The 22,762-nt window shown below is 50.5% G+C and overlaps 1 protein-coding gene across 9 annotated transcripts in view; it reads left to right on the top strand.

Moving 5' to 3' along the window:
• Window positions 1–4,985: 4,985 nt before the first annotated feature.
• DLG5 (discs large MAGUK scaffold protein 5) overlaps window positions 4,986–22,762 on the top strand; it is a 216,337-nt gene continuing 198,560 nt past the window's right edge. For 8 of the 9 annotated variants that reach the window (XM_064594864.1, XM_064594863.1, XM_064594866.1 and 5 more), the window contains exon 1: window positions 4,987–5,891. In XM_064594864.1, coding sequence (XP_064450934.1) covers window positions 5,588–5,891 — 304 coding nt within the window. In that variant the 5' untranslated portion in view covers window positions 4,987–5,587. Of the gene's footprint in view, window positions 5,892–22,762 lie in introns of all 9 variants that reach the window. The other variant, XM_064594867.1, reaches the window with a different exon arrangement.

Raw genomic sequence — 22,762 nt, 5'->3', positions numbered from 1 at the left:
GTGGCTCAGTCGGTTAAGCGACTGCCTTCGGCTCGGGTCGTGATCCTGGAGTCCCGGGATCGAGTCCCGCATTGGGCTCCCTGCTCGGCGGGGAGTCTGCTTCTCCCTCTGACCCTCCCCCCTCTTGTGCTCTCTCTCTCTCTCTCTCTCATTCTCTCTCTCAAATAAATAAATAAAATCTTTAAAAAAAAAAAAAGAAATACACACTGTATTATTAAGAAGTAAAGGGAATGAGGGCGCCTGGGTGGCTCAGTTGGTTAAGCGACTGCCTTCGGCTAAGGTCATGATCCTGGAGTCCCGGGATCGAGTCCCGCATCGGGCTCCCTGCTCGGCAGGGAGCCTCCTTCTGCCTCTGACCCTCCCCCCTCTCATGTGCTCTCTGTCTCTCTCATTCTCTCTTTCTCTCAAATAAATAAATAAAAAATCTTAAAAAAAAAAAACAAATACTACATTAGCTTGAGCATCCGTTTCCCAGCAGGATCGGGTGGGTCCAGCGTGGAGCAGGGCAAGGCAGGAGAGGGTGCGGCTCCTGGTGCTGAGCACGGTGGGGAAGGGGGGGTGGTGGCCCCAAAGTGGGTGGAGTTCGGGCATCTATACTGAGCTCCCCACCTGCTGCCCGCTTCCGGGGGGATCTCTCTCACTTTGCTTCTGAGGCTGCTCCTAGCTGAGGTATTCTTCCCATCTTTCTGTTTGGGGCAGAAATTATTTTTGAAATGGAGCCACGGTGCAAAAACTCTTGAGTTTATTCATTCATATGTTCACAGATTATTTTATTTTATTTTTTTGAAAATATTTCCCTTTTTTTTTTTAAGATTTTTATTTATTTATTGAGAGAGAGAGAATGATAGAGAGCATGAGAGGGTGGAGGGTCAGAGGGAGAAGCAGACTCCCTGCCGAGCAGGGAGCCCGATGCGGGACTCGATCCCGGGACTCCAGGATCATGACCTGAGCCGAAGGCAGTTGTCCTGAGCCGCTAACACAGGCCAGGCTCCGTGCTAGGGGGCTACGGCAGAGAACAAGGTAGAAGGGGCCCCTGCTCATGCCATCTGAATACAAGTCAAATGCAAGTCTTTAAGCCGGAGGCCACAGCCTTTCATTCAGGAATCTGGAAACATCTGCTCAAAACCTGTCTCTACGTGCCTTGGAGAGTCTTTCCTCTCAGACCCACAAGAGTAGAAGCCAAAAGCACAGTGACGTCTACCATTGATTGCGCACTAACTACTTTATATACATATATATATATGTATATAAAAAGTATATATATATATACTTTTGAGCACTAACTACTATATCCCTATATTAAAGATGAGGAGACTGAGGCACAGGAGTTTTACCCAACATCACATGGCTACTAAGTTGCAAAGCTAGTATTTAAATCAGGCATTCTGTCTGCAGAAGTTGCCTGTTCAAGTGCTACATTATGGGGGTTCTATGCCCACCAGATACCAGGCATTGTGCTAGGGCTTTGTATCAGCCCTAGCTCTGAACCCTCCTAACTCTGCCAAAGGGTGATGTTTATTCCCAGTTTAGAAATGCAGAAACGGAGGCTCAGAAAAGTTAAGCAGGAGCCCAGGCATACAGAGCCACTGAGTGTCTGTGGTGGGATCTGAGAGCAGTTCTGTTCAGCTCTAGTGGGACTGCCCTGTAGGAGGGAAGGAGCTGGGGAGACAAGAGGGATGAAGGGTCAGCCATGGGGAGAAAGGAGCTAGTGGGGGTGGGAGGGGTCTGAGGGAGAACAAGGAGTTCTCAGAGTGAGGTGAAGCAGAGCAGAGTGGACACCGCAGGAGGTGTGAAAGGTGAAGGCCTGCGGAGAGAGCACTTTTCTGTGTGGAGCTGTGCTCAGAAGGCGGATTGCAAAGCACCAGCTAAGGAGTGAGCGTTCTATGAGCCTGTGGAGGTCCCCTTGTCAGGCAGTGAGTGGCTCCTTCCTGAGGACATGAGAGAGGGAAGGGCGCCTCTGAGCATGGGGAGACTGGGGTCAGTGCAGGGGCCAGACCATGTGCACACATGCGTGGAGAGTGCAGGGATTGTACCCAGAACATGAAAGGCCTGTTCTCAAGGAGGAGGGGCCCTCTGTTTCTAAGATCAGAAGAAAGAAGGAAAAGTGGGTACATCTACAGAAAAATTCTCAGGCAGTAGTGGTCAGGTGTTAGGGTGATTTGTAAAATGGGAATGCCCAGCTTTGTCCTTCAAACTTCCTCCATCGTGAGGCGGCTGTGTTTTGTGGGGCTGCCATACAAATGACCATAAACCGTGCAGCAGAAATCTAGTAGCTCACAGTTCTGGAGACCAGAAGTCTGAAGTCAAGCTTCACAGGGCCGGTGTCCCTGAGGGCTCTGAGGGAGAATCCATTCCAGGCTTCGTTCCTAGCTTCTGGTGGTTGCCTGTAATCCTTGGTTGCCTGTTCCTTGGCTGGTAGACCTATCACTCCAACCTCTGCTTCCGTCTTCTGGGAGACAATACATAGTATTCTCTATATGTGTGTCTGTGTCCAAATTTCCCTCGTATAAGAACACCAATCATTGGATTAGGGCCCACCTGAATCCTGTTTGACCTTATTTTAACTTGATTACATCACAAAGACCTTATTTCCAAATAAGGTTACATTCACTGGTACTGGGAGTTAGGGCATGAACATATCTTTTAGGGGGGTACAATTCAACCCAGAACAGGGCACAAGGGACATAGTGTGTGGGAAGGTGTCCTGATGGGTATAAAATGCTACAGAAATACAAGGTCACTGGTGAAAGGAATGTTAAAGTTAAATATGTTTATAAAGTCAACTTTTTTCTCCAGAATTTGTGTTTTGCATAAAATGCCATAGTTTCCAATAAAGGGTTTGCTGAAAGTAGTGTCCATCACTGGGAGAAAATGCTCTTAGCAAATGAGCTTCCTCATTGCATTCCTGGAAGGCTTCCAGAGAGAAAACACACATGCTACCACCATCCTTTTAGGGGGCATTAGGACACTATGCCTCCCTGCTGTCTCAGGCACCCTTTGGATCAGGACTCAACAGTTGGTTCTAACCATAAATCAAATAGTCTCCAGCTTCTCCTCCTCCCATGTTCCTCCTTCTTGCCATCCCCTAGATTTCTTGTTAATCCAGGTAAGAACAGAGGTCCTGTCCTTCAGGTGTGTCCTGAAGGATGGATGCCTTTGCGGATGATTTCGGCCTCTGCAGTTGCTGCAGGGGAGGTGGTGGCCAGAAGGGGGAACCATGTCTCAGGGGTAGGGGGGAAGGGACAGCTAGAGGGAGCCTGTCTAGACCCTGGCACTGCACAGTAGCCAGCCTTCCCCTCCCCTAGAACCTTGCTCAGCTAAGAGAAGTCCAGACTATCTGAGCAGGGAGGCTTCTTAAAAGAATTTAGTTCTGTCATTTTGGAGTCCATTTTTGGTCATGGAAGCCTTAAACAATTTATTTTTATTTATTTATTTTTTTAAAGATTTTATTTATTTATTTATTTGACACAGAGAGATAGGAGAGCAGGAACATAAACAGGGGGAGTGGGAGAGGGAGAAGCAGGCTTCCCGCTGAGCAGGGAGCCTGACTCGGGACTCGATCCCAGGACCCTGGGATCATGACCTGAGCCCAAAGCAGACGCCTAACGACTGAGCCACCCAGGCGCCCCGAGGCCTTAAACAATTTAATCAAAGCTATGGACCCCCCCATCCCAGAAATACATGCATGTCCACAAAAATGTTCACATAATTTCAAAAGCTGCACTGACACCCTCTAGCTTATTCATGAACTCAAGGCTAATAACCCCTGATTAAATACACTCTTCCCACCTTGTTTTCCTGAGGAGAAAAGTGAGATCAGCCAGAGAAACTGATTTGCTCCCACGTTGCACAGTTATTTAAAGGGAAATCCAACAGTGAAGTGCAAATTCTGGTCCCCTTGTTTCTAACCACTATGTATATAAAGTTTGTTTCCATTAAATAAAAATGACTCTTCCCCTTAAAGAAGCAGAATCTTGGAGAAAATTTTGCTTTTGGAGGGAGGCAGGAAAGGAATGCGGGGGGTGGGGGGCGGTGGAAGTGAATGTCAGGAGTAAAGGCCCCCCGGGGCCCCTAGCGTTTGTGACTGAGATTCATTCGGTCCAGCACAGACATTTGCAATGGGCCTGGAATCCCACTTTACACTAGTGGGGTGGGGTTGCTGAGAGCAAACAGTTGGGACTCTAGCTTTAAGGACCACCTCCTGCATTTGGGAGGTAAGTGGTATGTGTCTGCAAAAGGCTATAAAGGAAGGCAGAAGAGTTCTGGACTCGAGTGGGACTGTAGATCCTCACTGAGGGCGTCAGGGTACAAGGTTTCTGTAGTCCATTGATTTGCTGCCTTTGAGACTAGCTAGAATCTCGTGGTGAGTCTTGCCAAAAAGATCAAGGGCTCCACCGCAAAACCCCCACCACTCTCTTCTTCATCTAGCAACACATCCCCTGCTCCTCCCAAGATCCAAAACTCCTCTAAGACTCTGGGGCCAAGCCGCCTCAAATGGGGATGAGGGCAAAGATCCTGATTAACCGAGACTCAGGGGAGTCTATTGGGAAATTCGCTAGGGGTTCCTCGGAGTGGGGGAAATCTCACAGATTCTGAGGGGGTCTTAATTTGGAGATGTCCAAATTTAGCGGACTCCCTCCTCACTTGTGTCCAGGCTTGTATTTTGGAGTTCTCAGATTAGAGACACTGGATGCGGGGCGGGGGGCATGGTTTTGTTTGAGGCCGTCTCCAATAGCCCGGGGGCTCGCCGTGTCCCCTAACTCCGCGTCCCCACCGCCGGCTGCGCCAGGGCCTCGGGGCCCCGGAGAGCGAGCGAGGGAGCGCGGCGTCCCCGCCTCCCGGGCGGGCTGGGGGCGGGGAGGCGGGGAGGCGGGGACCCCTCCCCTTCGCCATCCCCTCGGGACCGGCCGCCCGGACGCTCGGAGGGACAGCGGGGGAAGGGAGAGGGCGGAGGGACGGGAGGCGGCGGCGGCGGCGGCGGCGGCGGCGGCGGGGCTCGGGCCATGGCGGAGCTGGCGGCGGCCCCGGGGCCCCGGTGAGCCCGGCCGTGGCGGCCGCCGAGCCAGGCCCGAGCCGTCGGGGGCCTGGCGAGCGCGGCGCCGGCGACTTTCCCCGCGGAGTTGTGGTCTAGTTTGGGGGGCGGCGCGGGGCCCGGGAGCCGGGGCGCGATCTCTCGCGGGGCCGGGAAGGGAGCGGCGGGCGGCGCGCGGAGGGGGCGGGGGAGCATGCCCGGCTGGAGCCCGGCCTCGGGGCGCGCCCCGGCCGCCGTCCCCTCCTCCGCCTCCTCCTTCTCCTCCTCCGTCTCCTCCTCCTCCTCCTCTTCCAGTCCCGCCGCCGCCGCCGCAGCCAACATGGCTGCGCTCCTGAGCCCGGGAGGCGGCCGCTGCTGAGCGCCGCTCGCCGCCCGGGCCCCCAGCCCGCCAGGCCCCGGCCCATGGCCCCCGCGGCCCCGCGGCCCCAGGCGCGCTAGGGCTGCAGCCGAGCGCCCGCCGCCCGAGGCCACTCGCCGCCGCCGCCGCCGCCCGCCCGCCCGCCGGCCTCGGGGAGCCGGAGCCGTCCGCGGGGCGGGGCGGGGCGGCCCGCCACCATGGAGCCCCAGCGCCGGGAGCTGCTCGCCCAGTGTCAGCAGAGCCTGGCCCAGGCCATGACCGAGGTGGAGGCCGTGCTCGGGCTGCTCGAGGCCGCGGGAGCGCTGAGCCCCGGCGAGCGGCGGCAGCTGGACGAGGAGGCGGGAGGCGCCAAGGCGGAGCTGCTGCTCAAGCTGCTGCTGGCCAAGGAGCGGGACCACTTCCAGGACCTGCGGGCGGCGCTGGAGAAGACGCAGCCTCACCTGCTGCCCATTCTCTACCTGAACGGCGTCGTCGGGCCGCCGCAGCCCTCGGAGGGCGCGGGTGAGTGGCAGCCCCTGGCCCTGCCTCTGGGACGGCCTTCCACCATCTCTCTATGCAGCTCCCAGGGGGGAACTCTCGAGGGCCACTCATTCACCTGGCTCTGGCCGTGGGTCGGGGCTTCCCTCCCTTGGGCCGTCTGGGGAGTGGGGTGGGGGGGGACTTGCGTGGTCCCCTACTTCGCACCTCCTCCCCCGGTCCCGCCCGTCGCTGTGAACAATGCCCGGCACTGCAGGCCCTGACTCTCCGGTTGCTACGGCATCGCATCGGGGTGCTCCTGAGACCACCAGGTCCAGCCGACCTCGGAGGGATGTCCCGCAGTCCCTTTGCTAAGACTCTTCATCATCTGCCGGTCATTTGGGAGTCCCTGCTAGGCTTTAATCAGTGATACAGTCTAGGAGAATGGAGCCTGGGCCAGGACTGGTCCTCCTGAATTTTGGCCCCTGCCACCCCGTTTCATGACCATTGGTGCTTTTTCACTTTCTGACTCTGTCTGCTCCCTCTGCCCAGAGTTCAGTCTGTTTGCTCACCGAGACTTGCGCTTGATTATGCACAATGCCTGTTAGGTTTCTTTGGAAACTGTGGGCCTGGAAAAGTTGGGGAAGTTGCATTGCACCATGGGAAAATCCTAGTAGTGGCTGTTGGGGCTCAGATCCCTCCCCGGCGGTGCTGAGCTGCCTGAGGAGGGAAGGCTGGTGGCTGGTGCCCTTGGGTGATGGGTTTGTGAGTATTCCTGTGTGTGTGTTGGGGGTGGGGGTACTACTGGGGGTTTGTGACAAGTGGTAGGCTTGGCCTAGCCTGGTTGGGGAGTGTGGAAAGCCAACCAGCCTTTTAGACAAGGAAGCTGGAGGAAGAAGGCATAGCACTGAGGAAGCCTGCAATTTTTTTTTCCTTTTTTTTTTTTTTAAAGATTATTTATTTATTAGAGAGTGAGCAGGAGAGAAACAGCATGAGAGGGGAGAGGGTCAGAGGGAGAAGCAGGCTCCCCACTGAGCCGGGAGCCCAATGTGGGACTCGATCCCAGGACCCTGGGATCATGACCTGAGCTGAAGGCAGTCGCTTAACCAACTGAGCCACCCAGGCGCCCAGGAAGCCTGCATTTATTAGGCTCCTACTGTTGTGGCAGGCACTCTGCTTTATTACATTTATTGTTGCTACTGTGTAAGCTGTCTACTTATTATTACTTTGCCAGAGAGAAAACTCCAGTTTGGAGGGGTTCAGAGGCTCAAAGTTTTGGGCACCAGGAGTTTTCAGTTATGACCTATTGTTTTGTTTAACATGTTCTGAGCCAGGGAGTGGCAAATGCCACCTTTTCTATATCTTGTCCTTGTTTTAAGAGTGAACTGAGAGGGCTGACAAAGAGCCCTGAGTAACTGTGGGCCCAAGGCTGATGAGACCCAATTATCTGGCTGTTAAAAGCCTCACTTATTGAGGGGGTGATTTTATAAGCTGTCCCTGGTAAGAGCTGCAGTGTATATTGGTCTCAGCCTCACTTTTTGTAGTGGAGGAAACTGAGACGCAAAGAATAAACTGCTGTGCACACAGCACATCATTTCATTGGTGGCCCTCTGTCTCCACTTTGGGATTTCTGACTCTAGCATTTACGTCCCTCAAACCTGCATTAGGTCTCCCAGTTATGGCCATAACTGAGTCGCTGGGCAAACACAGTCCTCTTCTGGGCTGGTGCTTTGGGGGAAGAAGTCAAGCTTCTCTCAGCCAGAGAAACTGATTTGCTCCCACGTTGCACAGTTATTTAAAGGGAAATCCAACAGTGAAGTGCAAATTCTGGTCCCCTTGTTTCTAACCACTATGTATATAAAGTTTGTTTCCATTAAATAAAAATGACTCTTCCCCTTAAAGAAGCAGAATCTTGGAGAAAATTTTGCTTTTGGAGGCAGGAAAGGAATGCGGGGGGTGGGGGGCGGTGGAAGTGAATGTCAGCCTCCTAAGAAGGCATCAGATGTACCCATGAGGATAAAGACACAGAGAAATCTCATTGGGGTAACTTTTTTTTTCTCAATTGCTTTTATCTTTCTATTTTTGAAGGAGAAAAATTGATCAAGGAAGTGAAGAAGTTAGAGTGCAGACCAACATCCTCCTTGGGATGTGTTTGAATCAGTTCTAGCTTTAATCTCTGGAATAGATGGATGGATTTCCATTAATTAGGTCCCCCTTCTCCGTGCCTGGCAGAGAAGGTGGGGCCTCACTTGGGCTGAGGTTGTAGGAGCTGGTCTTGACCTCTGAGGAAGGGACGGAGCAGGGTTTGGATTTTTCCCCCCTGAGGGCAGTGATTTAAGACCCTAGTTTTACCACAAGGCAGAATTCTGTGGCTTTGCAGAGGGTCATGAAATCCTCAGTAAAATAGTTGTCAGGGGGAAGTAACATTCATTTTAGTTACCCCTTTAGAGAAAAATTAGGATAGCATTTGGTATGGCAAGATAGAGCTTCTGGGGAGGGGTAACGTGGTATGCAAGTAAACAGCAATGTTGGGACCTTTGTAAAGGACGAGTATTTTTTTTTTTTTTTTAAAGATTTTATTTATTTGTCAGAGGGGGAGAGAGAGAGAGAGAGACAGAGAGCACAAGCAGGGGGAGTGGCAGGCAGAGGGAGAAGCAGGCTCCCTGCTGAGCAAGGAGCCGGATGCAGGACTCAATCCCAGGACTCTGGGATCATGACCTGAGCTGAAGGCAGATACTTAACTGACTGAGCTACCCAGGCTTCCCAAAGGATGAGTTATTGTGCAGTGGTTTTCCAGCTTTTTTTTTTTCCCCCTCTTTTCGCCAGTGAGCCCTTCTTATAGGGCAAAAATCTCAGTGCATAAAGAGCTACTCTGGTTGCAGGATTGGAGGCACCTTTCCCGGGGCATGCGGGTCCGCGGCTCTGCCATCACCCATTAGGGGCTTTCCTGGTGGTTTCCACACCCCTTGTGGGCCCCTGGTCCAGGATGCCCATCTCCTGGCTGGCACTGGTGCACTGGGATCTTGCTGTGCGGTAGGCAAATGTGGGCTGGCAGCCCCCCCACGTGGGCCTGGAGCTGAGGGGGAAACTGGCCTGGGTGGTACTGGGCAGGTCGCAAACCAAACCCATCTGCGCTGCTCATGCTCAGACCCAGACATTTATAACCCACCGTGCTCAGGCCTGGGGTATGAAGATGACTAAGGAACATACAGTGTATTTTATTTTGGGGGCAGGGACATTCCTTTTCCAGGATTGATGGTACGTTGCTGCTCAGCATTTTGAATCTTACTGCATACTTTCATATCTCACTTGATTTTGTAGCAACCCCAGATGAGGGTGTCTTGTCTGCATTGCGCTGGGTTCCACGCTCATATATGTATGGCGTGAAGACAGGCCAGAAGTTGCAGGGCAGAAAGGGGCCTGAGTTGAGGCTAAGCCCAGTGCTCCTGATTCCATGTTGGGATATTTTTTCCTATTATCTGATTAGGCCCCCTCAGTTCAATTTCAGGCCATTTCCTGCATTGGGAAACTCTGGAATTATGTAGCCTTTCCGTGTCCCAATACATGAATCTGCCCCCGCTGGTGGTAGTAAGAGGGGAGAATTCTTGTTCTCCTTTGAGTGGCTCAGGTGTCTGATGTCTTTTCTGCAGGTGAACCAGGATCTTATTTGGTCATTCAAAACCCACTCAGTCCCTTGTCTTTTCTCTTTGATTCAGTTACTAACATCTGGGTTTTCTCACTTGAAGATCCTTGACTGCCTGCCCTTGGAGTGAGGGCCCCTTCCTGGCTGGGAGCCTCAGTGTCCTCATCTGTGAGATGGGGCTAAGGGTGCAAGGCTGCCTGCCTCAGCCGCTGGGGTCGGGGGTGGGGACGGTATGTAATGGGGGAGGACTGAAGTGCCTGGTCCTGTGCTTGGTCCAGGTGGGGTTGCGATGCAGATGGAGACAGAGGTGGGGAGGATGTAATTCCAGCCCTCAGCTTGCCACCTAGATGGGGGAATGGGACACTCAGGAGAGTGACATAATGAGATAGATCAATTGAGTGATACGGATCCAAGCAGGCTTTTTCCACCTTTTAAAACTCTGTATACCACATTCTTTCCCCAAGTATTCTCATCCACCTCTCGTGGCTCTAATTACCACCTAAACGTGAGAGTCTCCCCAAATCATGTCACCCTAGGCCTCTCTTATGAGACAGAAGTGGCAGAACTGGGTGGTTGCCCCTGTGTGCTCAGAGATGAAAGTTTCCTTCTCGTCCCCCACCGTGCCTCCTGCTCAGGCTCCTCGCGAGCTGCCCGCTTGGCTTCACCAGAGGCAAGAGAGTGGACACAGCAGTGGCTGCTGGAGGAAGGCTTCGGAGGAGGGACTGGGGCTGGAGCTGGTGTCGAAGAGGCCATGTGAACGTGTGCTCAGGCAAAGGAGAGGAGGACGTTCTGGTTCAGGTTGTGGAAATGAAAGCAGCCAGAGCAGAGCAGGGGTCGGCACAGGCTGCGGGGGATGGGGGTGCAGAGGTAATCTGGCGTGGCCATAATGGCTGGGCTGAGCGAGGGCTTCGGGAGGCACTAGGAACTTAGACACAGACACTTGGCACAAGTTAAGGCTGGAGGAATGTTTTTTTTTTTTTTCCCCCAGTTTGTGCTTCCCCCCACTCCCAAAGATTGGGAGTGGGGTTTTCCTGTGTGTGTTTGTGTTTTTTTTAAGATTTTATTTATTTATTCGACAGAGAGACACGGCGAGAGAGGGAACACAAGCAGGGGGAGTGGGAGAGGGAGAAGCAGGCTTCCCGCCGAGCAGGGAGCCTGATGTGGGGCTCGATCCCAGGACCCTGGGATCATGACCTGAGCCGAAGGCAGACGCCTAACGACTGAGCCACCCAGGCGCCCCTGGAGGAATGCTTTTCCAGCAGGATGGAGTGTAGTTGGCTGCTGATTGTCAGGTGTGGATTATTTATTATTCATTAGAGGTTGCCTGGGCCTTTTGTTCTCTCTCTACCCTCTTCAGGTACCAGCTACATCATCTTCATCTTCTCCAGGCTGGAGGGTCAGCTGGAATAGGGACATAAAAGTTCCAACCATTGTAGTTTTTCTTTTGGTTCTTTTAATTGTGTTATTTAAGAGGAAGTAGTGGAGGAACTTGAAAGTAAGGGTTGAAAAGAGATTTCTTTTTTTTTTTTTTTTAAAGATTTTATTTATTTATTTGAGAGAGAGAATGAGAGACAGAGAGCACGAGAGGGAAGAGGACAGAGGGGGAAGCAGACTCCCTGCCGAGCAGGGAGCCCGATGCGGGACTCGATCCCGGGACTCCAGGATCATGACCTGAGCCGAAGGCAGTCGCTTAACCAACTGAGCCACCCAGGCGCCCCAAGAGATTTCTAAGAGAAGGGCAGATTTTATTTCTCCTTCTGTGGGTATTAGTTCAGGACACCGTTATTGCAAGTGATGGAAACTTAGCTCAAAGCATAGTAGGCAGAAAGGAGAAATTTATTATGTAATATTCTGAAAGCTTGGGGTGGAGGGGAGAAACTGGCTTTTGGATGACTGACCCTTGAATGCTGTGGGCTTTTTCCATGGAGCATGGCCTCAGGACCCTGTGGACTTCATCTTCATGGTCCCTGACCAGAGAGTAAAGGGAGATCCATCTAATGAGCCCAGGCAGAAAATCTCGCAGAGGGGTTCTGCTTGGCCTCACTAGGGTCTGTGTCCATGTCAGGCCCAGTCACTGTGGCAAGGGCTAGGGGACTGAGAGTGTCTCCGCAGATGACCCAATGAAGAGGGTAGGGTGATGGATGCAGTGCCTGGCAGCCTGCACAGTATCCTATGGTTCTTGAGACGGGGGACGTGGGGGAGGCCATTCCCCAAAGCAAGGCAAGCAGGAAGGATGTTGGTGCAGCTAAAACGGTAGATGAATGACCACTGTATGTGGTCCCATCTTTGTGTCATGTTGCAGTTTGTAGATAAAGTCATCACTGGAGTGGGGTGGTGGGGCAGGTGGTCATCCTTTACTAAGTTTTAGACTTTGAGCAAGGCAGTTAACCCCTCTGAGCTTATCTCCTACTCTACAAAGTAGTTACAACAGTAACTACTTCACTGTATGCTACTTGACAATCAGTAGTAAGAGGGAGAAGTATTTTGTTACTGTGGTGAGCAGTGCAGCCTCCAGCCAGCCTTAGAACTGGAAACCTGGGATTCTTCTGATATTTCTGAGGGTTATGTGAGAGCTCCTTATAAACTGTGCTGAACAGATGTTAGGGCTGCTTTTCCTGTGGCTGTGGGTCACCAAGAGTGGAATGTAATCTCTGTGTATTCACTGTTGGATTCCTGATGCCTACAATAGAGTCTGGCTCAAGATAGGTGTTCAAGAAATTTCTGTTGAATGGATGACTTGTCTGCTGTGTGTGGAATGAGTGGTGTGTTGCACATAAGTCCAGATCCTCTTCAGAAGTATGTTCCCAAGTGGTGACTTCGCAGGGACAGAAGGTTGTGGGAGTACAGGAAGGCCAGAGTGAGTCCCAGATGCACGCACGGATGTCACCACCCACGGTATGTCTGTGATGGAAGCAGGTGGTGTGACATTGGTGTCTGAAGTTCCCAAGGTTACCCATCAGGTATCCGCATGCTGGGGCTGGCTGCCAGGAGCCATGTGGAGTGCCCACATTGTCTGTTATGGGATTGGAGAGACCTTTCCTTTTCATACTCAGAATCTGAATGTCAGCTTGGTGTCCTCGAAAGAGACCTGGATGGGGATCTGCTCCTAACTGTGCAACATCTTGACCTTGGATCAAGCTTGGATGAGCTTCTTAGCCACCTGGTGCTTGCGTGGTTTTTTGTTATTTTTATTTTTTCCCCAGGACAGTCAAACTAGAAGTGTAGCATTGACTAAGTAAGGGCTTACTCAGTCCTGTGGGATTCTCAGCACTGCCGAGGTGGCATTCGGTCCAAGGAAGTTCAAAGTTGGACAAGATTCTGAGTCGTCTTCTAGCTCTGTGCCATGGTTACTATTTTCTGATTTAGTGTTAGGGTTCAATGATTTTTTGATACTCTGGCTTTCTTTTCCCTGAAAAAGTACATAGCATAAGAGAAATATTTTGTGTTAGGTATTTTGCGCTCCCCTCCGATATTTGCAGGCCAGTGCAAAGGGGCTCTTCAATAATTTTTGTAACCTTGGGAAGACATGAGCCACAGAAATGTTGGGCATAGAACAAGAGGGCTGAGCTGCTTATCAGTCTGCAGTAGGGATGCAGAGTGTGTTCAGCAGAGAAAAATTTTAAATGGAATTGAGCTGGGAGGAGGCGATGGGTATTAATATCTTTTTTCCCACCTTTTCCCGGAGCCAGGTAGCATATCCCTGAATTGTGTGTCTCCCATCTTTTTGAGACAGAGTTCCACAAAAGTGCTACAGAAACATTTTATTTTATTTTATTTTATTAAAGATTTTATTTATTTATTTGTCAGAGAGAGAGAGACAGAGGGAGCACAAGCAGGGGGAACGGCAGGCAGAGGGAGAAGCAGGCTCGCCGCGGAGCAGGGAGCCTGATGTGGGACTCAATCCCAGGACCTTGAGATCATGACCTGAGCTGAAGGCAGACGCTTAACCGACTGAGCCACCCAGGCGTCCCTACAGAAACATTTTAAACTGAACAGAGATGTTTGGAGTATCCCATGTTGGTCATCCAACTCTAAACCCTTGGTGGATAATTGAGAGGTGACTGTTGACCTTGATGTTCATTTCACACTAAGGGTCATAACCCATTTGCTTTGAGTTTTGTTTTATTTTATATTTTGATAAAATATACAAAACATAAAACTTAGCATTTGAGCCATTTTTTCCTGTGTTTTTATTGTGGCAAAATAGACATAACATGAAATTTACCATTTTCAGCATTTCAAGTCTACAGTTCAGTGGTATTACATACATTCCCCCTTTTGTGCAGTCATTACTCCCATCCATCTCCTGAACTTCTTCATCTTGCAAAACTGAAACTCTGTACCCATGAAACAGTAATTCTCCATTGTCCCCTTCCCCCCAGCTCCTGGCAATCTCCATTCTACTTCTGTCTCCCGAGTCTGACCTCCCTCATAGAAGTGGAATCACACAGTATTCGTCTTTTTGTAGTGGGCTAATTCCAATTAGCATAATGTCCTCAGCGTGCATCCCTGTTGTAGCATGTGTCAGAATTTCCTTATTTTAAAAAAATTTTTATTTGAGGGGCGCCTGGGTGGCTCAGGCAGTTAAGTGTCTGCTTTGGCTCAGGTCATGATCTCAGGGTCCTGGGATCAAGCCCCGTGTCAGGCTCCCTGCTCAGCGGAGAGTCTGCTTCTCCCTCTGCCTGCCCCTCCCCCTGCTTGTGTGCTCTCTTTCTCTCTCTCTCTCTCTCTGTCAAATTAAATAAAACCTTTAAAAGATTTTTTTATTTGATTAAAAAATTTTTCAATTATGGCGAAGAACACATAAAATTTACCATCGTAACCGTTTTTAAGTGTATAGTTCAGTAGTATTAAGTATATTCACGTAGTTACTTAGGAGATCTCCAGAACTTTTCCATCTAGCAAAACTGAAACTCCATACTCATTAAACGACTCCCTGTTTTCTCCTCTCTCCGCCCCTGGTAACCACCACTCTACTTTCTGTCTTTCTGAATTTGGTTGTTCTAGGAACATCATGTCAGTAGAATCATGTAATATTTATTCCTTTGTAACTGGCTTATTTCACTGAGCATAATGTTTTCAAGATTCATCCTTGGTATAGCACATGTCCAAATCTCCTTCTTTTGTAAGACTGAATAATATTCCATTGCATGTATAGACCAAATTTTATTTATCCATTCATCTGTCAGTAGACACTTGCTTCCGGCTTTTGACTGTTGTGAATAAAGCTGCTATCGAAATTGGTGTACAAATACCTCTTCTAGTCCCTGCTTTCAGTTCTTTTGGAAATTACTGGTAATTCTGTGTTTATTTTTTGAGGAACCGTCCTTCGGTTTGCCTGAGTTTTAATTAGGAAATCCATACTGTCCACAGCATCTTGACTCAAGGGCGAATGGCCTGGCTGGAGTCCTAGTTCCAACATTTTCTTTCCTTTTTTTCTTCTAAAACGTGTGGATTTTTGCCCACAACCTATTTTGGAAAGTCTCAGGACAGTTTCTTTGGACCTTAAAGAAAGATTTTGGTTTCAGGAGTCCTCTGTGACTCCCGAGGCCAGAAGTTAACTGTACGATCTCAGCATCATTCATATCTGGCAGCCCAGGGGTGTTCACACATTTCCGCCTTTTTTCCAGTACTAATATCTCCATCCCCCAAGGCCCCGAAGTATGCTAGTTATTTCTGCTTCGCACACACTTCCTCCTTGTCCCATCCTGGGTTGGTTTAGTTTTTCAGTCTTGGATCCAGGGTAATGGCTATCAAGATTTTCTTTCAAAAGGCCTGGGTCAGCATTTCCCCAGGAAACCTCTTCTCAGTACTGGTCTGGTGGGATGTTCGTGGTGTTGCTTGGACAAAAGGGTTCTGTGGTCAAAGCATTTGAGGAGTGCTGGTGTGAGCAGGTCACACAGGCTCCTTTACTGGGAGCCTCTTGAGAGCCCTAATAGGCCAGTGTGCTTTGGGATGTCACTGGAGTGGGTTCACCAGGCAGTGTTTCCCAAACGGATTTGACCACACATCTTTTTTCATTGAGCATCTTGCGACATCAGAGTTCTGAGAAGCGTACTTTCGGGAAACCTTAGCATCAGTGCGTGGAACTGGAACATCAGCGTGTATCATCGTTTCTTAGACTTTCTCCCAGCTCTCTCTCTCTCCCGCCCCAGGTGCCAGACCTTGAACTTCCCCATCTTCTAAACTCCAGTACCAGCTGAAATAGGCACGTGTGATTCTGGGACCAGTAGATTTTTTTTGGATGTGTGGGTAACTTGGATATGCAGTAGATTCTGGGACCAGTAGATGCTGAGATTGTGTGACCTTGGGTAAGGTATGGGACCTCCCTGGGCCTCCATTTCCCCAGCGTGGCTTGTCAAGAATGAGGTCTGATTTCGTGATGGCTGATCTTTGAGATGGTTAAACCTCTTGCAGTCTTCTTCTTCTTCTTTTTTTTTTTTTTTAAAGTAAGCTCTGTGTCCAACGTGGGGCTTGAACTCACGACCCTGAGGTCGAGAGTCACATGTTCCACCGACTGAGCCAGCAGGCGCTGCGTCTTGCCATCTTCTTTAGGCCTGAGTGAGCAGGACTGGGCTTTGGTCCCCAGTCAGGGTTTACAGGGGCGCCTCGTGAGGTTGTGTGATCTGTCCTGGTGAGTTGACACCTGTAGGTCTGGGACTGGCTAGCTGTCGTGCTGGGCTGGAGAGCAGGCAGGTAGTCTCTGCCCTGGGAGTGCCAGGAAGATGGTTGACACAGAGGAATGAGCCAGGTGGCTTGAGCAGCATTGGTAGGTTTGGAGCCAGGGAGGGAGGCCACAGGACTAGAGACTGCTGGGTGTCGTAAACCAGTCTTGGGACCCCACCCTCCCCCAGACTGGGGTTTAAATCCTGGCTCTTCCGTCTTAGGCTGTGGGACTTCAGCAAGTTGCTTACCCTCTCTGGGTCTTCTTTGTCCTTGTCTGTAAAAAGGCTAATAGCATTCTCCTCCGAGGGCTTAGGTGAGGACTGAGGCGATTTATGTGAGGTGAGAGCCAGCCACTGGAGCCACTGATGCTCTTGGAAGTGTCCTGCCCTTGAGTGGAGAGGCAGGGTCCTGCTGTGCTGGCAATCAGGAGGCATTGCAGGGTGCAGGCCATGCTCGGAGTTAGAGTCTGTCTAGAGTGTGCTTGGACTGGGACGCCCTGCCTCCTGGGGCTGCTCAGAAACACACTTTCACAGTGTTTTGGCTCCGGAGCCTACATTTTAAGGAGGGCATTATCATCGGCTCCAGAAGGACCTCAGGAGGAGCTTACTTTGGAGGAAAGGAGACTTAGGGGGGCTTGGATGCCTGTTTCCGAAAGGACACAGGACAGGGGTGAGACCTAATTCTCTTGGACCCCAGAGAGCTAATCACAGGCTGACAGGTGGAAGATACCTCGAGGTAGAACTGAGTTCCATTTAAGGAGGGACCTGCCTCTCCTTTTAGACTTCATATTACACAACTTTTTTTTTTAATTTTTTAATGTTGGAAATCATTTTCCAACAGAATTCCTTTTTTTTTTTTTTAAAGATTTTATTTATTTATTTATTTGACAGAGAGAGAGAGAGCACAAGTGCACACAAGCAGGGGGAGTGGCAGGCAGAGGGAGAGGGAGAAGCAGGCTCCCTGCTGAGCGGGGAGCCCGATGCGGGGCTCGATCCCGGAACCCTGGGATCATGACCTGAGCTGAAGGCAGGCGCTTAACGACTGAGCCAACCCAGGCGCCACACATTACACAACTTTCAAATGCACGCTGTGTTGGAGCATGCAATGTAATGGACACCCCGCTCTCCCAACGACTTTAGCTGTCCGCAGTCATGTCAAACAAGCCCCAGACAGTGTACCACTTCCCCATAAATGCTCTAAGAGACAATAAGGCCTTTTAAAAAAGCGTAGCCAGAAGACCATGTTTAAAGCCGACAATATTCATGGTACTTGAACGTCTTTTACCCACTTGATACTCTTTACCTTGTCTCAGAAATGCCTTTTTATAGATGGTTTGTTCAAATCAGGATTTTAATAAGGCTCATACAATGCATTTAGTTGATGACTGTCTTCTGAGCTTCTTTTGTAATCCCGGGCAGCTCCCCTTCCCCTGGTCTTTTGCTCACGGAAGAACTTGTCAGTGCCAGCCAGCCGTGGAGTGGACCGTTGTAGGTCCCTTCCCAAGAGTCCACATAGATGACAGGTACGCACAGGGTGGTTGCTCAGAGAATGGGCCGTGGAGTCCAACCATAAGCCTCTTCAGCCTCTGTTTCCTCACAAGGCTGTTATAAACAGTTATTTATATATATATGTGTGTATATATATATATGTGTGTGTATATATATATGTATATATATATGTATGTGTATATATATATATATACTTATTTATTTTTTATTTATTTGTCAGAGAGAGAGAGCACAAGCGGTGGGGAGCGGCAGGCAGAGCGGGGATCCCAGTGCGGGACTTGATCCCAGGACCCTGGGATCATGACCTGAGCCAAAGGCTCAGGTAACTGACTGAGCAACCCGGGCGTCCCTGTTACAAACAATTAAATGAAAACATGAAGTGTAAATGTTTGTTTGTTTGTTTATTCATTTATTTATTTAGCGGTAGGGCTCTTTTCATTGGGCAGCCTTGTATATGAAAGGCAGATGTGTAAAGCCGACAGAAAGGTGCTGTGGTAATTGGGTGTGGAGGCCTGGAGCTTGTCTGTTTTCCTTGTGTCCTCCCCTGGGGCTGTCCAGGGTTCACGGAACACAGTTTGAAAACCACTTGTTTGGATGCTTTTGTTTCAAGATGCTCCCCATGCTGAGAAAGAGAGGAGCCACCCACAAGCCTCACCTTCCTTTGCCTCGCTGGGCTGGGTTGGCGAGTCATGGCTGGACCCAGAGGCTGCCATCGGTGACAGCCTTGTTTCCACGAGATATTCTTGTCTTTGCCTGCTTCCTCTGTTTACCTTTGTAGGTTTCCTTTTGGGATGAACCATGCTCTCAGAAATGACAGATGACCACAATGTGGCTAGTAAAAAAAAAAACCCCGCTCTCTGCTATCCAAGACAGTTCCGTGGGCAGGAGCTGAGTGAAACCCCATCTGTTGACAGAGAGTTGGAGTGGGACGGGGTTACCTTTTTTTGAAAAATTTTTCTTTTTCTTCTTTTTTTTTAGTATTGTCCCTAGCTGGCATGACCCCTACGTTGCGTAAGAGAACTGTTAGGCATCACCGCGTGCATAAATCTGCCCCCGCTGCTGTGCAGCCTGCCGGGGGAGTCCAGGGGGCTGCCCCTGTGGGAAGCAGTGTCATCGGAGGTAGTCCCCCAGAGCGCTGAGCTGCTGCCTTGGTGGCCACGTCCAGCCAGCACGCGTTCTCTCTGCCCACGGCGTTTTTCTAGGTGTGCTGTGTCTCTCGGGCTTCTTCCTGAGTCAGCTTCAGGTTACTTGTCTGAACGGTACCTGTGTGACTCCTTAAGATGGCCTGGGGTCCCCAAGTGAATCATTTTGGCCATTGTGAGTCGGCTGTCCACGTGTGGAAATCTGTCCAGCCGGTGGGGAGTGACGTGATAACAAATGGAAATAAATTTAATTTTGTTTTTATGTTGTGATGTAAGAAGTCATGCTTTAAAAAATTATAATGACCTTTTCAGTACTCCCGATAATCTCTGTTCTTACTCAGGGTAGCCTCTTTTTCTTCTTATCTGGCCAGAAGTTTCATTTCCTATTTATGTTTCTTAAGCAGCTTAAGATTGTTGAGGATCATGGTTGGAAGGGGTCTTAGAGACCACTTTGCCCAAACAGCTTATTTTTGTAAATGAGCAACCGTAGTCCACAGACACAAAGACACTCTACCAGGTTATTAGAGCAAGCCCCTGGCAGGGCAGTGTCTTCCCAGGGGCTCCTTCCAAGGTGTCTCTGCCAGCCCCGGGGTGGGTGGGGAGTCTCGGGAACCTTGGCTGGTTTTTCCTGATCTGGGCCTGGCTTTGCAGGCACCAGCCTTTCCAGTGAGGGTGAGCAAGTAACAGGCATCTCCGTTCATAGAGTTGTGCTCTAGCTTCGCATTCCTGACCATTGAGAAAAATCTTTTTCAGCCCGTGCAGTTGGTATTTATGTTCTACAGATGGGCAAACCGAGCCAAGAGAGTCTTATCGGCTTGCTCAGGGCCACCAGCTGCTGAGAGGTTGGGCAGGCTTTGGAGTCCTTGTCAGTTTCTTTATAAAGACTGCACTTGTTCTGGACTCGGGCCCATTCGATGAAGGTCCCCATTGAGATGTCTGTGTCCCAAGCCTCGGACACCCCTCCCTCCTTGTCACAGCATTCATTCATTCAGCACCTGTCACACCAGGGGACTATCTGGATGGATGTAGACATAGGATGTGACGTCTAAATTTAGTGCTGAGTCAGAGGATGGGTTTGAAATTGGCAGGAGGTATCTCCTTGTCTCATTCTTTTTGTGACACAGCAAAAACTTCCAGGGCTGATGGCTGTGGCTTCTCTTTGCTTAGTCACAGGACAGAGTTCAAGCAGGAAAATGACGCCATGGAGCCTCTGGCTCCAGAGGAGAAAGCCTTGAACAAAGATAAGAGGGTAAAGGCCCATGGATACTGAGTTGGGACCCACCTCCATGGCTAACCTTGGTGGGGACTGAATCTAGGAAAAAGCAAGAAAGTAGATAAAACTAAAATGTGCTGGTTCTGGGTCCTTCTATGGAAAAATGACAGCTGAACCTGAAGCAGCTTAGAATTTAGGGGCTATGTGTGTGAGAGTATATAAGCCTGAGTAGTTTCCCAACTCATTTCCGATAGAAAATGGCAGACCACCCTCCTAAATCCTGTCCTATTTTCTCTCCTGTTTTTTGAGCCCAGGGAGAGGAAACAAAGCAGTGAGCAGTTGTCCTTATTTTCTGTGCCAAGTTGTGGAATTTCGTGTAAGCTTGTTCTGCTCTCAACCCCCCTCATTTGAAGGCTTCTCGTGAAAACTCACTAGAGCTGGCCACGGTGTCTTCTTGCGTGAGATCACCTGACTTTAGGGTGGAGCCCAGATTCAGACCCGGATGTTACCTGTCAGTCCATCCTTCCATCCATCTGCCCACCCATCATCTGTGCAGCATGTCCCTGGTCCGTGCTCTGCTAAGTGCGGAGCATGAAAAGGTGAGAAAGACATTAGCATCACCTGTGAACAGCACCACAGACCCATACTGAACACTCCTTTTAGCTGGAATATATATCCTGTTGTTCATCAGAGGTTTTTCTTTTCGGTTGCTCTGTCCCGGAGCTTTTAGAAATGCCAGAAAATAATCAGCCCAGCTTATTGACTTCCTACTCCTCACCTTCTGTTTGGTGGTTTGAAGCAAATGGCATGTGTTTTTGTTTGTAAAAATCTGTAAGATTCTCAGAAGAACGACAAAGAAGATGGGTCCTGCCCACTAGGAGTTCATTGCTCATTGGAAGGCCCCAACCGGAAGGAGCAGCTGTCCAGCCGTGCAGATCCCCTGGAGCAGATGAGGCTGCCTCAAGGGGACTGGGGTGTGCAGCGCGCTGGGCATGGGCAGAGCTCTAGCAGGCTGGATGGGCGCTGGAGACGTACGAGGAGGAAGGCAGGCCTTGTGAAGGCAGGACTCAGGGCGAGAACAGGAGACTGGGAGGAGAATCCATTCTGTGAGTAGTGGGTCTTTACGGGAATTCCAGGCTTCTGCTTGGGGTGTGCACTCAGCAGGCAGTGGGAAAATGAGGCCAGGCTAACCAGGCCCTGGGAGGCACAGGGCAGGCCTGGTTGCTGCTGCCAGTCATTCTCCCTGTGATTGGTTCTCTGTGACGCGCCTTGAGCACGGGGCTGGAGAGAACGGGCAGCGTTGGCATGGGGTGGGAGGGTGCTGTGCCAGAGAGAGGAGGATGGGGTGAGGGGTGTAGGCTGAGCGGCCTTTGTGCAATCCTCAGAGAGGTTTGATCGGCTTTCTGAGATTTGTTAGACGGATTGAAAAGCCAGGTTTTTCCTAAGGTCCAAGTCTGAGAATTCTGGCTGGGATGTGTAGAAGCCAGCCTGTGAGAGATCTGGGACCGCGGTCCCATCTGCTGGCCTTCTCTTTGGTTAAGGAGTGAGGCGGTTGAGGGGAATGAACAACCCCTAGTCTCTAGCCGTGTCCTCTCCGGGCCTTGTCCTTGTCTGTCTGATGGGGTCTGTGACACCACCTCTGTCCCAGAGCTGGAGTGAAAGGAGGTGGAGGGTGCAGGGAAACGGTCCCGTGCACATAGATGGTTGTGGGCTGTGCAAATGATACATGCTTCTGTTGCACAGGATGCTTTGTCTATTATTCTTGTGTTTATGGTCTCGTTTCATCTCATTAGCAACCTTTGGGGATCCTTACTCCACCTGACAAGTGAGGGAGCAGCTTGGGGAGGCCATGTCACTCTGGGAGTCAGTTCAGCAGAATGGTTAAGAGCCTGTATCTGAGCCAAAGTATGGGGCTGGGCAAGTCAGTTTCCCTGCCTGTGTCTCTGCTTCCCCATCTGTGAAATGAGGGTAGTAAGAGGACCTTGTACTGTAAGGATTAAAAGAATTACTGTTTGTAAATTGTTTAGAGCAGTGCCTGGCACTATGTAAGCATAGACTGTTCTCTGTGTTGTTATTAGTGCCCCTGTCCTGTGCCTGAGTGAGTGGCACCTTAAACTGTGACTTCCAGGCCAGGGTGGTTTGGTTTGTTCCCCTGCTCTATCCCATACTCGGGGTGTGGTCTCCAGACCAGTGCTGGTCTGTAAACTCTTGGTTCCCGATCCGTGATGAAGTTAGCACCAAGATTAGAATAAGCGTTTGGCAGCCTTTAGAGCAATTAGTTTGACCTTGCCAGGACTCATTGAACAGGTATGGACTGCTTCAGGTGCTGTCCGATCACATGGGGCGTCACACGCGGTAGGAGCCCTGACCATGGGACTGCAGATAAGGTGAGCGCTGCACTCTGCTGCTGCCCACCCCTCGACAGTAGGCTTCCTTGGGAGGAGCCTTGGCCAACCGAACAGAGCAGGCGAATCCATGGCATTTTGCAAGCCAGTGCATGCTGTTTGTGCTCCAGCAGTCTGACAGCTCAAGGCAGTGAGGTCTCCCAATGGAGATTTGTGTTAATGAGCAGTTGCTCACTATAGCAGAGGCCTTTTCTGCTGTTCTCTTAGCAGCTGTGCTTCTGGCAGGTTTGCGAAGAATCCACTGTGAACTCTGTCCCTTCCACCTCTTAGGCTGGCAGCAACTAGAAAGCTGGATGCTGGGGTGACTGGGTGGCTCAGTCAGTTAAGCGTCTGACTCTT

The sequence above is a fragment of the Mirounga angustirostris genome, unplaced genomic scaffold (genome assembly GCF_029215605.1).
Source record: "Mirounga angustirostris isolate CCGP_5_RB_7025 unplaced genomic scaffold, mMirAng1.0.hap1 SCAF_6, whole genome shotgun sequence".
Classification (NCBI taxonomy): domain Eukaryota; kingdom Metazoa; phylum Chordata; class Mammalia; order Carnivora; family Phocidae; genus Mirounga; species Mirounga angustirostris.
The sequence above is the reverse complement of the archived record's forward strand: the minus strand, read 5'-3'. Positions and strand labels throughout refer to the sequence as shown.